Source organism: Scomber japonicus, chromosome 5 (assembly GCF_027409825.1).
Source record: "Scomber japonicus isolate fScoJap1 chromosome 5, fScoJap1.pri, whole genome shotgun sequence".
NCBI classification, from domain to species: Eukaryota; Metazoa; Chordata; class Actinopteri; order Scombriformes; family Scombridae; genus Scomber; species Scomber japonicus.
Window position 1 is genome coordinate 3,837,204 of NC_070582.1, and position 12,220 is coordinate 3,849,423.

The window sequence follows — 12,220 nt, forward strand, 5'->3', positions numbered from 1 at the left end:
AGGACGGAAGGAAGGAAGGAACAGTCAAAACAGACAGGGTCAATTTGACCCGGGGGGACGACAGGAAGGTTAAAATATACAAGTGAGACGTGTCAGCGGTGGTTTCCTTCTTCATCAACACATCAAGAATCTACTTATTATTATAAACTTGAGTCACCGATGAGAGGAACGGAGTCAGAGGTCGCCGGCATGATTTCAGCCACCAGCAGCATGAAGACGGTCAGAGAGAGCAGCACGGTGATCCCTGCAGAGGAAACAGGAAGTGATTACTGATAATACACCTTCAGTAAACAGAGCATGAACATGAACAGCTGGTGTGTCCGATCAGCTGCTGGTCACCTAAACACACACATGGGTCACATGATCAATCAACACTATTAAAGCGACACATCAATAATAGCCTGTTATACAAAATCACAAAAGGTTGAAGTTAATTTCCAATTTGCCAATAACTGTAAAAAACAGACACAGTTTGTTTTCATTTAACCCTTCTCTTGTCCTCGAGTCAAGGAAGGAAGGGAGGAAGAAGGAAGGAAAGGAGGGAGGGAGGAAGGAGGGAAGGAAGGAAGGAAAGGAGGGAGGGAGGAATGAAGGACAGAGGAAAGAAGGAATGAAGGAAGGAAAGGAAGGAGGGAGGGAGGAAGGAAGGAGGGAGGGAGGAAAGAAGGAAAGGAAGGAAGGGAGGAAGGGAGGAAGGAAGAAGGAAGGCAGGAAGGACAGGAGGGAGGAAAGAAGGGAGGAGAGGAAGGAATAAAGGACAGAGGAAAGAAGGAATGGAGGAAGTGTCGTCCCCCGGGTCAAATTGACCCAGTCTGTTTTGACAGTTCCTTCCTTCCTTCCTTCCTTCTCTCTTTCTTTCCATCCTTTCTCTTTCCTCCCTTCCTTCTTTCCTTCCTCCATCCCCCTTTCTTTCCATCCTTTCTCTTTCCTCCCTTCCTTCTTTCCTTCCTCCATCCCCCTTTCTTCTGTCCACTCTTCTTTTCTCCCTCCCTTCCTTCTTTCCTCTGTCCTTCTTATCTTCCTTCCTCTTTTCCTTTCTCCCTTTCTCCCTTCCTCCCTTCCATCATTCCTTCCTTTCTTCCTTCCACCATTCCTTCCTTCCTTCCTTCCTTCCTTCCTTCCTCCCTTCCTTCCTTGACTCGAGGACAACAGTAGGGTTAAACCAGGACTGGAAACAAATCTACTTTATCAGACTGTGATTGGTAGTAAACCTCCAGTGAGAGGGGTGAAGGGTCAAAGGTTAAAGAGATTTATACACTACCTCCTAAAGCTTCCTAATAAAACTCAGCTGGATCAATGAAAACCACAAACACACACACACACACACACACACACACACACACACACACACAGGAGCACTAATTGAGTATCATCTTCCAAAGTGTGTCGTAAAACTCGTTTATAGTCGTGCTATTGTTTCCTTTTAAGCCTTTGGGATGTTTTCTGTTGTCATTTCCCTTTAACATGCCATTAATCTGATGAACAGTCAACTCCTCTGTAACACTATAATATCCATTGGACCCACACAGTATATATATTTTAGTATATAAAAATGTGGTTTAGTTTTATAGGTTTAATATGTCCTGCTTTATCGGACCGCCACAAACTAATTGTAATAATTATCTTTATTTTATTAGAGTAGAGGCAAACACGCCATATGTTTTATTTCCATTTTCAATTGATGCATATAAAAAAAAACCTGAGTGGAAATTTAAAATAATCTTAAAATATTGCAAAAATATAAGAAATGAATAATAGCAGACTGTATATATCATTCATTACTGTTAAATATATATTTGAGCAGGCTGTAGATATTATACATAATCCTATATAAAGCAAATTATCACTTTTTTTTACCTATTAAGTATTTATTACACACCATTGGGCCCACAAATTATATATATTTTAGTTTATAAAAATGTCTTTTAGTTTGTACAAAAATTTTAGCAGTTTGCTTTATCGGTCCGCCACAAACTAATTGTAATTATTATCTTTATTTTATTAAAGTGGAGGCAAAAATCTCAACCCGTATTTCCATTCATGTGCTTTATTTAGCATTTTCAATTGACGGATATAAAAATGGAGGTAGGAGGGAGGGAGGGAGGAAAGAAATAAAGAGAGAAGGAGGGAGGGAGGAAGGACAGATGGAAGGAAGGAGGGAAGGAAGGAAGGGAGGAAAGAGAGAGGAAGGAAATAAGAGATGGAGGGAGGGAGGACAGATGTCATGAAGGAAGGAGGGAAGGAAGGGAGGGAGGAAAGAGAGAGGAAGGAAATAAGAGATGGAGGGAGGAAGGACAGACGGAAGGAAGGAGGGGAGGAAGGAAGGGAGGAAAGAGAGAGAAAGGAAATAAGAGAGAAGGAGGGAGGGAGGAAGGACAAACGGAAGGAAGGAAGGAAGGAAGGAAGGAAGGAAGGAAAGAAGGAAGGAAGGAAGGAAGGAAAGAGAGGGGAAGGAAGGAAATAAAGAGAGAAGGAGGGAGGGAGGAAGGACAGACGGAAGGAAGGAAGGAAGGAAGGAAGGAAGGAAGGAAGGAAGGAAGGAAAGAGAGAGGAAGGAAGGAAATAAAGAGAGAGGAAGGAAGGAAATAAAGAGAGAAGGAGGGAGGGAGGAAGAAAGGAAGGAAGGAAGAAAGGAAGGATTCCTGTCTCCGTCGTCTCCTTTGCTCATTAACAGTCGCTGAATGTTAAAAGCTGAATGTAGTCGAGGTGAAGATGATGATCCTGATGACATTCAGCTTTGATTGTGTGTGTGAATTAAAGCTGGTTGTATCTGATGTCCGCAGCTGAACGCCTCCCTGCAGTTTAACTTCCTGTGTCAGGATGTTTTATGGCTGATGAGTATCGACTCGGAGCTATCAGTCATCTAAGGACTCGACAGAGGAGCAGCGAGCCAGAATATCTCCTTCAGCCTTCAGACTGATCCGCACACTGACACGAGCAAACTTCCTCTCGGTGTTAGTCTTGTTAAATGTGTGAACACAGCTGGAGAGTAGGTTGGGTTTATGTAAAGCCAAGGAAGGAAGGAAGGAAGGAAGGAAGGAGGGAGGGAAGGAAGGACAGGAGGGTAGGGAGAGTAGGTTGGGTTTATGTAAAGCCAAGGAAGGAAGGAAGGAAGGAAGGAAAGAAGGAAGGAAGGACAGGAGGGTAGGGAGAGTAGGTTGGGTTTATGTAAAGCCACCAGCTCAACAACTCTGCATTACAAATGTAAAAGAGCTCAAAACGTTGAGCACAATCCAACAGAAACAGTTTGACAGTTTGAGGAAGGAAGGAAGGAAGGAAGGAAGAGAAGATGGAAGGAAGAAAGGAAGGAAGGAAGAGAAGATGGAAGGAAGGAAGGAAGAAAGATGGAAGGAAGAAAGGGAAGATGGAAGGAAGGGAGAGAAAATGGAAGGAAGGAAGGAAGAGAAGATGGAAGGAAGGAAGGAAGGAAGGGAGAGAAGTTGGAAGGAAGGAAGGAAGGAAGGAAGGAAGGAAGAGAAGATGGAAGGAAGAAAGGAAGGAAGGAAGGAAGAGAAGATGGATGGAAGGAAGGAAGGAAGGAAGGAAGGAAGGAAGGAAGGACGGAGGGAGGAAGGAAGGACGGAGGGAAGGAAGGACAGGAGGGAGGAAACAAGGGAGGAAACAAAAGAAGGAAGGGAAGAAGGAAAGGAAGGACAGAGGAAAAAAGGAATGAAGGAAGGAGGGAGGAAGGACAGGAAGGAGGAAGGAAAGAGGGAAGGACAGAGGAAAAAAGGAATGAAGGAAGGAGGAAGGAAGGAGGGAAGGACAGGAGGGAGGGAAGAAGGGAGGAAAGGAAAGAAGGAAGGAAGGGAGGGAGGAAGGAAGGAAGGAAGGAAGGACAGGAGGGAGGAAAGGAAAGAAGGGAGGGAGGAAGGAAGAAGGAGGGGAGGAAGGAAGAAGGAAGGAAGGAAGGAAAGGAAGGAGGAAGGAAGAAGGAAGGAAGGAAGGAAGGAAGGAAGGAAGGAAGGAAAGGAGGGAGGGAGGAAGGAAGGGAGGGAGGGAGGGAGGGAGGAAGAAGGAAGGAAAGGAGGGAAGGAGGAAGGGAGGAAGGGAGGGAGGGAGGAAGAAGGAAGGAAAGGAGGGAGGGAGGAAAGGAAAGAAGGAAGGGAGGGAGGAAGGAAGGAAGGACAGGAGGGAGGAAAGGAAAGAAGGAGGGGAGGAAGGAAGAAGGAAGGAAGGAAGGAAAGGAAGGAGGAAGGAAGGAAAGGAAGGAAGGAAGGAAAGGAGGGAGGGAGGAAGGGAGGGAGGAAGAAGGAAGGAAATATTTCCAACAGCACAATCCAACAGAAACAGTCAGTCCTCACCCAGGGAGATCTTCTCTCCGGAGTCAGCGGGCAGGAGGAAGACGAGGAGTGCGAGGGTGGAGATGAGGACGCAGGGGATGAGCAGGTTGAGCCCGTAGTAGAGCGTCCTCCTCCTCATCACCAAGGTGAAGGTTACGTCAGGGTACGGCTCCTTACAGCAGTCGTAGAAACTCTCATTCCTCCGACCGGGAACCTCTGCAAACAAAACACAGACAGGAAATATTTAATCTTTCATGATTCTGTTTGGGAGGATGGATTATTTTGTTTTCTAGTAGAAGACATAGACTGTACAAAAGAAATGGACGTAACATCCGTGACGTCACCCATTGGTTTGTGGACTGCTGCTCGGAAGCCAATAGTTTCGAATCTAGGCAGCGCCATCTTGAAAATTTCAGGTGCATGCTGGGAAAAATGAACACGGATTCTACTTATATGGGCATGAGGCGGGACCATGGGCGGACGTATGGGCGGGACCAACGGCAGAGTGGGGAGGTTGCTATGGTTGCGAGGGCTGGATCTCGAGGACATTGGTCAATCAACCTGTCAATCAGGACGTAGCCACGCCCTAATGCATACCCTGCTTTATCGTCACATATAAAATCAGGGAGGCCAAAATGTCCCAAATGAACATCATACTGCATTGAAGAAGGCTTTAAACTAGCGATTGAGACCATAAACACATTTTGAAAACGTTTACTGAGGTTAGAAATCAAGTGAGAAGTTGGTGAATTCTCCATTGACTTGTATAGAGACGGTCGCCCCCTGGTGGCCTTTTGATAGAATGCAGCTCTAAGTTACTTCCGCGTTGGCTTCTTTTCAGTGGACAGGAAGTCCCCGCCTGGTAGGAGAAAGTCTCTAATTGTATTCCAGCTCTGGCTTAGCTCAACTAGTCACATATTGAGCTACAACAACTAGTCGATTAGTCCATTTTAAATTGAATAAGCAACATTTTTACAATAGTTTTGTCTCTGATTTCAGCTTCTTAAATATGAATATTGTGTGGGCTATGAGTTGATCTGGTCAAAAAGGAAACAGTTAAGAGCCCATTTCTGCTCAACGTCCGTACGAAAATGTATCCGTCCTTTTCAAACGATGTTACCGTCACTGCTCACATACTTCCATGCGTCCTTTACGTTGGCATGGATGTTAACCAATACATCCACCAGGGGGCAGCACAGAGTCAATACATCCACCAGGGGGCAGCGCAGAGTCAATACATCCACCAGGGGGCAGCGCAGAGTCAATACATCCACCAGGGGGCAGCGCAGAGTCAATACATCCACCAGGGGGCAGCGCAGAGTCAATACATCCACCAGGGGACAGCACAGAGTCAATACATCCACCAGGGGGCAGCGCAGAGTCAAAAGTTTATAACAACAACAAACTCAAAAACAAACATGGCGGCTGTGGAGGAGATATTGATAATGTTCCTCTTGCATAAAAGACAAAAACCATATGTTTAAAGTTTCTAACCCACTCACAAAACCTTTCCTCAAAAAGTTCCTCCATTGTTATTTCTTCTTCGTGTCTCACTAGAGCTACGTATCGAGTAGTGACAGCAACACTGCCCCCCCATGGTTTCCGGTGGTACTGCTCCGTTTGGTCCGTATCCGTAAGCTTTATGGAAACGTGCAGAAACACGGAGGAAATGAACGCAGAGCACGGACAGAAGGCTCCGTCTGTATTTAACGTACCTAACAGTCGACACCAAAATAGTCGACACATTAATAGATGATGAATAGTTGCAGATCTATTAAGGCAGATATTCGCTGAAATGCAGGTGCAAAGTCATCACAAGCAGTCAAAATCTACAACCAAACACATTCCCACTTCCTGTTTAGAAAGGAGATGGAGAAGCTTCTAGTTACTGAAACACAAAGGGTCAATCCACAGGAAGCAAACAACAGGACAAACAACAGAATATAATAATGGTAGACTTGTGAAACACAGCAGGTTAAATCAGTCTGACCACGTTCGGATTCAACAGCTGAAAAGTGCCGGCCGAACTCAAAGAGGTCTGCAGGTCTGACAGAAGATCAGAGGCGTATTTAGAGATTAAAAAAAAAAAAAAAAATCAATTGTGTAACAGATTAGAAGCAGCAGCAGAGATCAGAGAAGTTGATTGATGTGTTCGGTTTCTTGGTCTTTAATAAGACTCGAGCTGCAGAGTTTCGGAACGATCTGCAGCCTCTCTGAGAGCTTTTATCTGACGAACGCCCGTTATGGAAGAAAAACCTACAAGAGACAAAGGCTCCAAATTGCTTGACAAGATTTAATTGAATTTCCTGCAGTTTCGACTGTTGAAGACATTTTTTTCTCCTCCTAAGAAAAGAAGATAAATTCAGGCACTGGGTGACAATGCTGGAACAATATCTCATTATTCACCATGTGTTTTTGGTACACCACCTTTATAGAGTAAAGTTGGGCTATTTTACTATTTTTATACTGAAGTTACTTTACTGGTTTCATGCTAATGTCATATGTTTGAGGGGAGCTTCTGTTCTTTTAACCCATGCAGCTGGTTGTTGGTTTATGACATTCACAGGTCAGTTCTCACCATCTGTACAGCTAACTTGGTTAACACTCCTGAATTTGAAGGTCCTGGCTCCAAATGGAAAAAGATGGCGCCAACCATAAGCTTTTACTTTGGACTTCAAACCATTTCCAATCCAAGAAAGTCCTCCTGGTGCTGCTCTGTTCAGTTATCTTGTATTAACCCTTTTTTTAAACCTTTGACCCATTTTCACATTTGAGAGCTGTAAAATACCATACCATTTCATGCTAATGTCATATGTTTGAGGGGAGCTTCTGTGCTTTTAACCCATGCAGCTGGTTGTTGGTTTGTGACATTCACAGGTCAGTTCTCACCATCTGTACAGCTAACTTGGTGTAGTCTGTTAGTGTTATCATTGCTAATAGCTGCTGTGTCTCATTGGATTATATGTGCCACATGTTAGCCAGAGATGACAGTCAAAGGTACTTTATTTATTATTTATAAGCTCCGCATTAAACCCACCCTAAGTATTAGCAGTGGCAGCCTTTGTCTAACTCCAGATCTATGCAGACAGGAGACTAAATCTATTATACATGTTTTAGACAATGGGAGGAAACTAGAGCACCTATAGAGGAAACCCATATAACCATGAGGAGAACATGCAGCAGTGCTAATCAACTGATCCACCGTGCTGCCCAAGTTGGCTTTTAAAAAGAAAAAGTGTCTCAAATGCAAAGATAAGTGTTCACAAATTCACCTCTATGCAGTAATTTCATTGGTTTCCAGCCTGGAGGACATGAAGAATCTGAAAGTGCCATCAAAGGCCGCTTGATGCTCCAACTGACTCCCATTCAAAAAGCCTCAACTTCGCTCTAGAAACACTGAGTCAGTCATTGTTTTCAACAAGTCATTACAGTCTTGTGACATCCCTCCCTTTCTTTTAACTGAAGACGTTGGTTTGGCTTCATGGACCAGGAGCCAGCAGGATTGGAGAGGATGTCAGGAAAGTAATCTCTCTCTCTCTCTCTCTCTCTCTCTCTCTCTCTCCTCCACACAACAGTGCATTCATTCAACTTGTGCTGATAATGTTATTTTAGAAGGTTTATTCACATGCGATTCCCTTTTTTGTCTCTGACTCTGAGCTGGTTCGTGATGAATAGGGGCTCATCCAGGATGACGTCCTCTCCAATCCCGTCCTCTGGCTCCTGGACTAGAAAGCTGAAGTAACCTCTTAAGCGAAAAGGAAGAGCTGGACGTCACAGTTTCAATCTCTAAATTCATGCTCTCTAATAAATGTGCTGGTATTCATTGTGGAAATTATTGCTCTGTTAATAAGATTTAAAGGCTTATAGTAGCTTTGATGTCTGCTGTGTGGGAGATGATTGACAGCTTTGATTGACAGCTGGCCCACTTGCTTTCCCAGGATCCACGATTCAAACTATTTTTTTCTATAAGTTTAATGTTACTTTATTATGATTCCTTCCCACTATTAGGACACTTTAGCTAAAGTAGCTAATGTTATGTTGGGTTCAAGATGGCAGTGTGTGTTTCCAGAACGTGAAAAGAAACACTGAGACAGCACTCCTGAATTTGAAGGTCCTGGCTCCAAATGGAAAAAGATGGCGCCAACCATAAGCTTCTACTTTGGACTTCAAACCATTTCCAATCCAAGAAAGTCCTCCTGGTGCTGCTCTGTTCAGTTATCTTGTATTAACCCTTTTTCTTAACCTTTGACCCATTTTCACATTTGAGAGCTGTAAAAATACCATATACTTTTTAAAATGTGACCCCGAATATACAAAAATACAGATAAAAAGCATATATTTTTTAATTTTTGTGCAGCAAATTTCCAAATCCCAACTGTGTTTATTCCCAAAGTCAAAAATCACCATTCTTCATATTCTGTGAAATGATCTGGACCATATATAGTGATTGTTAATATCTTTTTTTCCCCCATAGATAAATCTAATACCCTATGTTTGATCTCTTACAGCTTCATTAAGGATTAATCAAACATTAATAATAACTGATGGGGGAATTTGTGAATGAGAATAGCTGTAGAGACTAATTATAAGTCAGAATATAAACAGTATGTAAAGGGTTTAAGACGATTATTTGTTCCTCTTTTAACTTAAGTACCTGGTTGGCTGGTAAAGTAGTGACATGACACTCCTCCTAACAATGGCTTCAAATAAAAACAAATACCTGCAGCTGAGTCAGAAAACCGATGATATAAAAACATACAATGTGTAAGTCACGGAGTAATTTTCCTCCAGTTAAACCATGAACATTGGCTCTAGTCACATTCTGTGCTCGACCTGCTGGAACGAGGCCATTTCACCTCAAATGGCTCCGAAACCTAATTTATTCCTCCACGGGAGAGGTATTTAAACATTTCACAGGAAATCAAATTCTCCCCCCGTCGCTGCTGCAGGGAGGCGTGAAACCGACTGACAGTAATGAGGCCTGCTTGGGTTTTTATTACTGGAATAATAATCTGTTGCCATAATGTCTGCGCCGGTGATAGATTATTAGAAAAATCCAAAACATGACGAATTCTAATAAGCACACATGATGACGGGATAATAACCAAGACCACCGTTTTTATATTCTCTCCTCATTTCTACCGATCTCTACTCTACTCAATACATCCGTACTTCTTCCACCCTAACTACTGCAACTTTTTTAAGAGTGACAGTAGGAGCTGTTCTGTATTCCCATTTCAGTGTTTTTCTTTCAACAATATCCTCAATATTACTTAAAGACAGTGTAAAGTGAATTCAGACTTTTTCTTCTAAACACATTAAATAGGTCATAAATGTATTTCTAAAAAATGTGTAAAAAGCATTTCAACCATTTAGATTTGAATTGTGGAGCTAGGCTTCACAAACTGTGTTTCAACATTTCTGTGATTCAGGATTTAGTGATTAGCATAAACCCGCCCCTGCTGCTGTAGAGGTATAAATACATTCAGCACACACTACTACTACTACAGTCTACAGTTAGCCGAGTTAGCCGCCAAGCTAGCCGCTGAGCTAGCCGCTGAGTTAGCAGCAGAAAGCTCTCAGACGTAGTGTCCATGTTTCTGGTAGAGGTGGTGACTTTGATTGACAGGTGACACTTGGTAGGGGGCGGGGTTTCAGCGGAGGCCAAGCCCACAGCGTTTGGGAGCAGAGAAAGAGGCTGATTTTTACACAACTTTGAAGCCTAATTTCATATATTTGGCGTTTTTTTTAAATCATTCAAATTTGGCAGGGTGGTTAACAACACACTTTCCTGTGGTATGTCAAACTCAGAACACATATTTATTCTTACTTTACACTGACTTTAAATGCATTTCCTATGTTATGCACCACCCGCTATTCGTTACTGTCATTTTTTCATGCTTCAATGTTGCTTTTATCCTTTTTATATTTCTCTACCTGTCCTTGTTTTAACTGAAGCACACTAAAAGCAAATCCTATATATACAGCCTTGTGTTGATATGGCAATAAATTAACGTCTTTCTATGAGAATTATCTGTAAATGTTTTCCTGTCCATGTATGGCTGGGTAGTCATTTCACATAAAACACTCACAAACTGACCTTTTTATTACTGCCTAATGTACAGTATTGGCTTTTTAAACGACTTGAATAAAGAGCATTAGATCACTTAGACTGTGATGACTGGTCCTCGATGTTTTTTTTGGCTGCAGTGAGCCCCCCCACCCACCTCCACCCCCCGCCTTCAGTTCCACTTTCCATTTTTTTCTGGCTGTTTTGCTGATTAATTACTGGAAGAAGCGAGGAGGTGGCAGATTAAACCTCCCTGTTTCTATTTCATCCCCCTGCACAAGCGTACAGCATGCCTGGCTGCCTTTCATTTGCCTATACATCGCTACATTGCTCAGTACATTGGTTTTAATCTCCGCCAGGTGACGGAGGGGCGGAGGGGAGGAGGGGAGGATGGGAAACATGCTGCTGGGACTTTCAATTAAGCTCACTCTGAATGGCTTGTTGGCTGAACAGTGTCACTGGAGGACTCTCTCTCACTTCATTCTCTGCCATCTTTCTTTCCATTTCATACTCTCTCTCTCATCCGTCGGTACAGACAGATGAGCTTCAACTCCCCTGAGAGAGAAATGATCCTGCCTCCATCATTAGTCTCCAGCAGCAGTGTTGTGGTGCAGCAGCAGGTCCAGTTCTGTCCTCTGAACTGGACCTTTGATCTGCAGGCTGCTGGGGACCAACAGAGGCTGAAACCATGTGCTATCACATCAAGATCCACAATGCCAATTATGTCCTGCAGGGATGAAGCTTTCATTCCAACATTGACATGAAAAACACTGCTGTCATGTCTGGAGCCAAGTTTCCATCCAAAAGTTAGTACAGTAGAAGTTTAACAGCATTTCCAGAATATCAGAATACATTTAAATAAAAGGTTCAGCCAAATTATCAACAATTTAAAAAAAGACATTTTCTCATCTATGCCTCACACAGTTATGGTTTTGTGTTTTGTTTTTTCTTTCTTTCTTCCTTCCTTCCTGTCATCTTTTCCAACCTTTCCTTTCTTTTCTTTCCTTCCCACCTTCCTTCCATTTGTCCTTCCTCCCTTTCTGCCTTCCTTCTTTTCCTTCCTTCCTTCCTCTTGTCCTACCTACCTACCCACCTACCTACCTACCTACCTACCTACCTACCTACCTTCCTTCCTTCCTTCCTTCCTTCCCTTTTCTTTCCTTCTGACCTTCCTTCCATTTGTCCTTCGTTCCTTTTGTCCTTCCTCCCTACCTACCTTCCTTTTGTCCTTCCTCCCTACCTTCCTTCCTTCCTTCCTTCCTTCCTTCATCTCCTGCTGGTGTTGCTATTTATTTTTACAGTGAGACAGTGACGAAGGTTGGAAGGTCTTTTTGTAAATAAAGTGATGTCTTGTCGTTGACTCTTCTGTCATCACTAATTAACATAATACTGATAATATGCAGCTTCTTTCCTGAGAGAAGAAACATACAAGTTTTCTTTTGATTTGGCTCGATTAAGGTGAAGATGCACGAGACAACTGACTTGTAAACCTTCAGAGCTTCTCCTGCAGCAGATGTATGGTCATTACTTTATTAAAGCTCTATTCTAATATATAAACTGTTTATCTGCTCAGGAGAAACCAGAAGGTCACTGATATCTGCCTCCCAGCGTTTGTCCTATCATAAAATCAGGAATCAGACCTGAAGTTTGACGATATATAAATGTCACTCATTGGTTACGCTTTGTTGGATGATGTGGCATTTGGGAGCGGTCCAGCGGTATAAACATGGCCGGCCTGCCAGCAGCAGCATCAGCCTTCAGGTTCACTGAGCTGCACGTAGCAGCAGCAGCAGCAGCAGCAGCGGTGGTCTGCTCGCCCTGCAGGCCCACTGTGCTCGACAGCAGCAGGAGGATTTAATTACCAACA

The 12,220-nt window shown here is 43.2% G+C and overlaps 1 protein-coding gene across 1 annotated transcript in view; it reads right to left on the reverse strand.

Annotated features, from left to right (window-relative positions):
• Positions 1–12,220, reverse strand: part of LOC128359022 (neuronal acetylcholine receptor subunit alpha-7) — a 41,501-nt gene that overhangs the window by 6,588 nt on the left and 22,693 nt on the right. Inside the window, 2 exon segments of the mRNA XM_053319435.1 lie at positions 158–244; positions 4,305–4,499. Coding sequence (XP_053175410.1) covers positions 158–244; positions 4,305–4,499 — 282 coding nt within the window.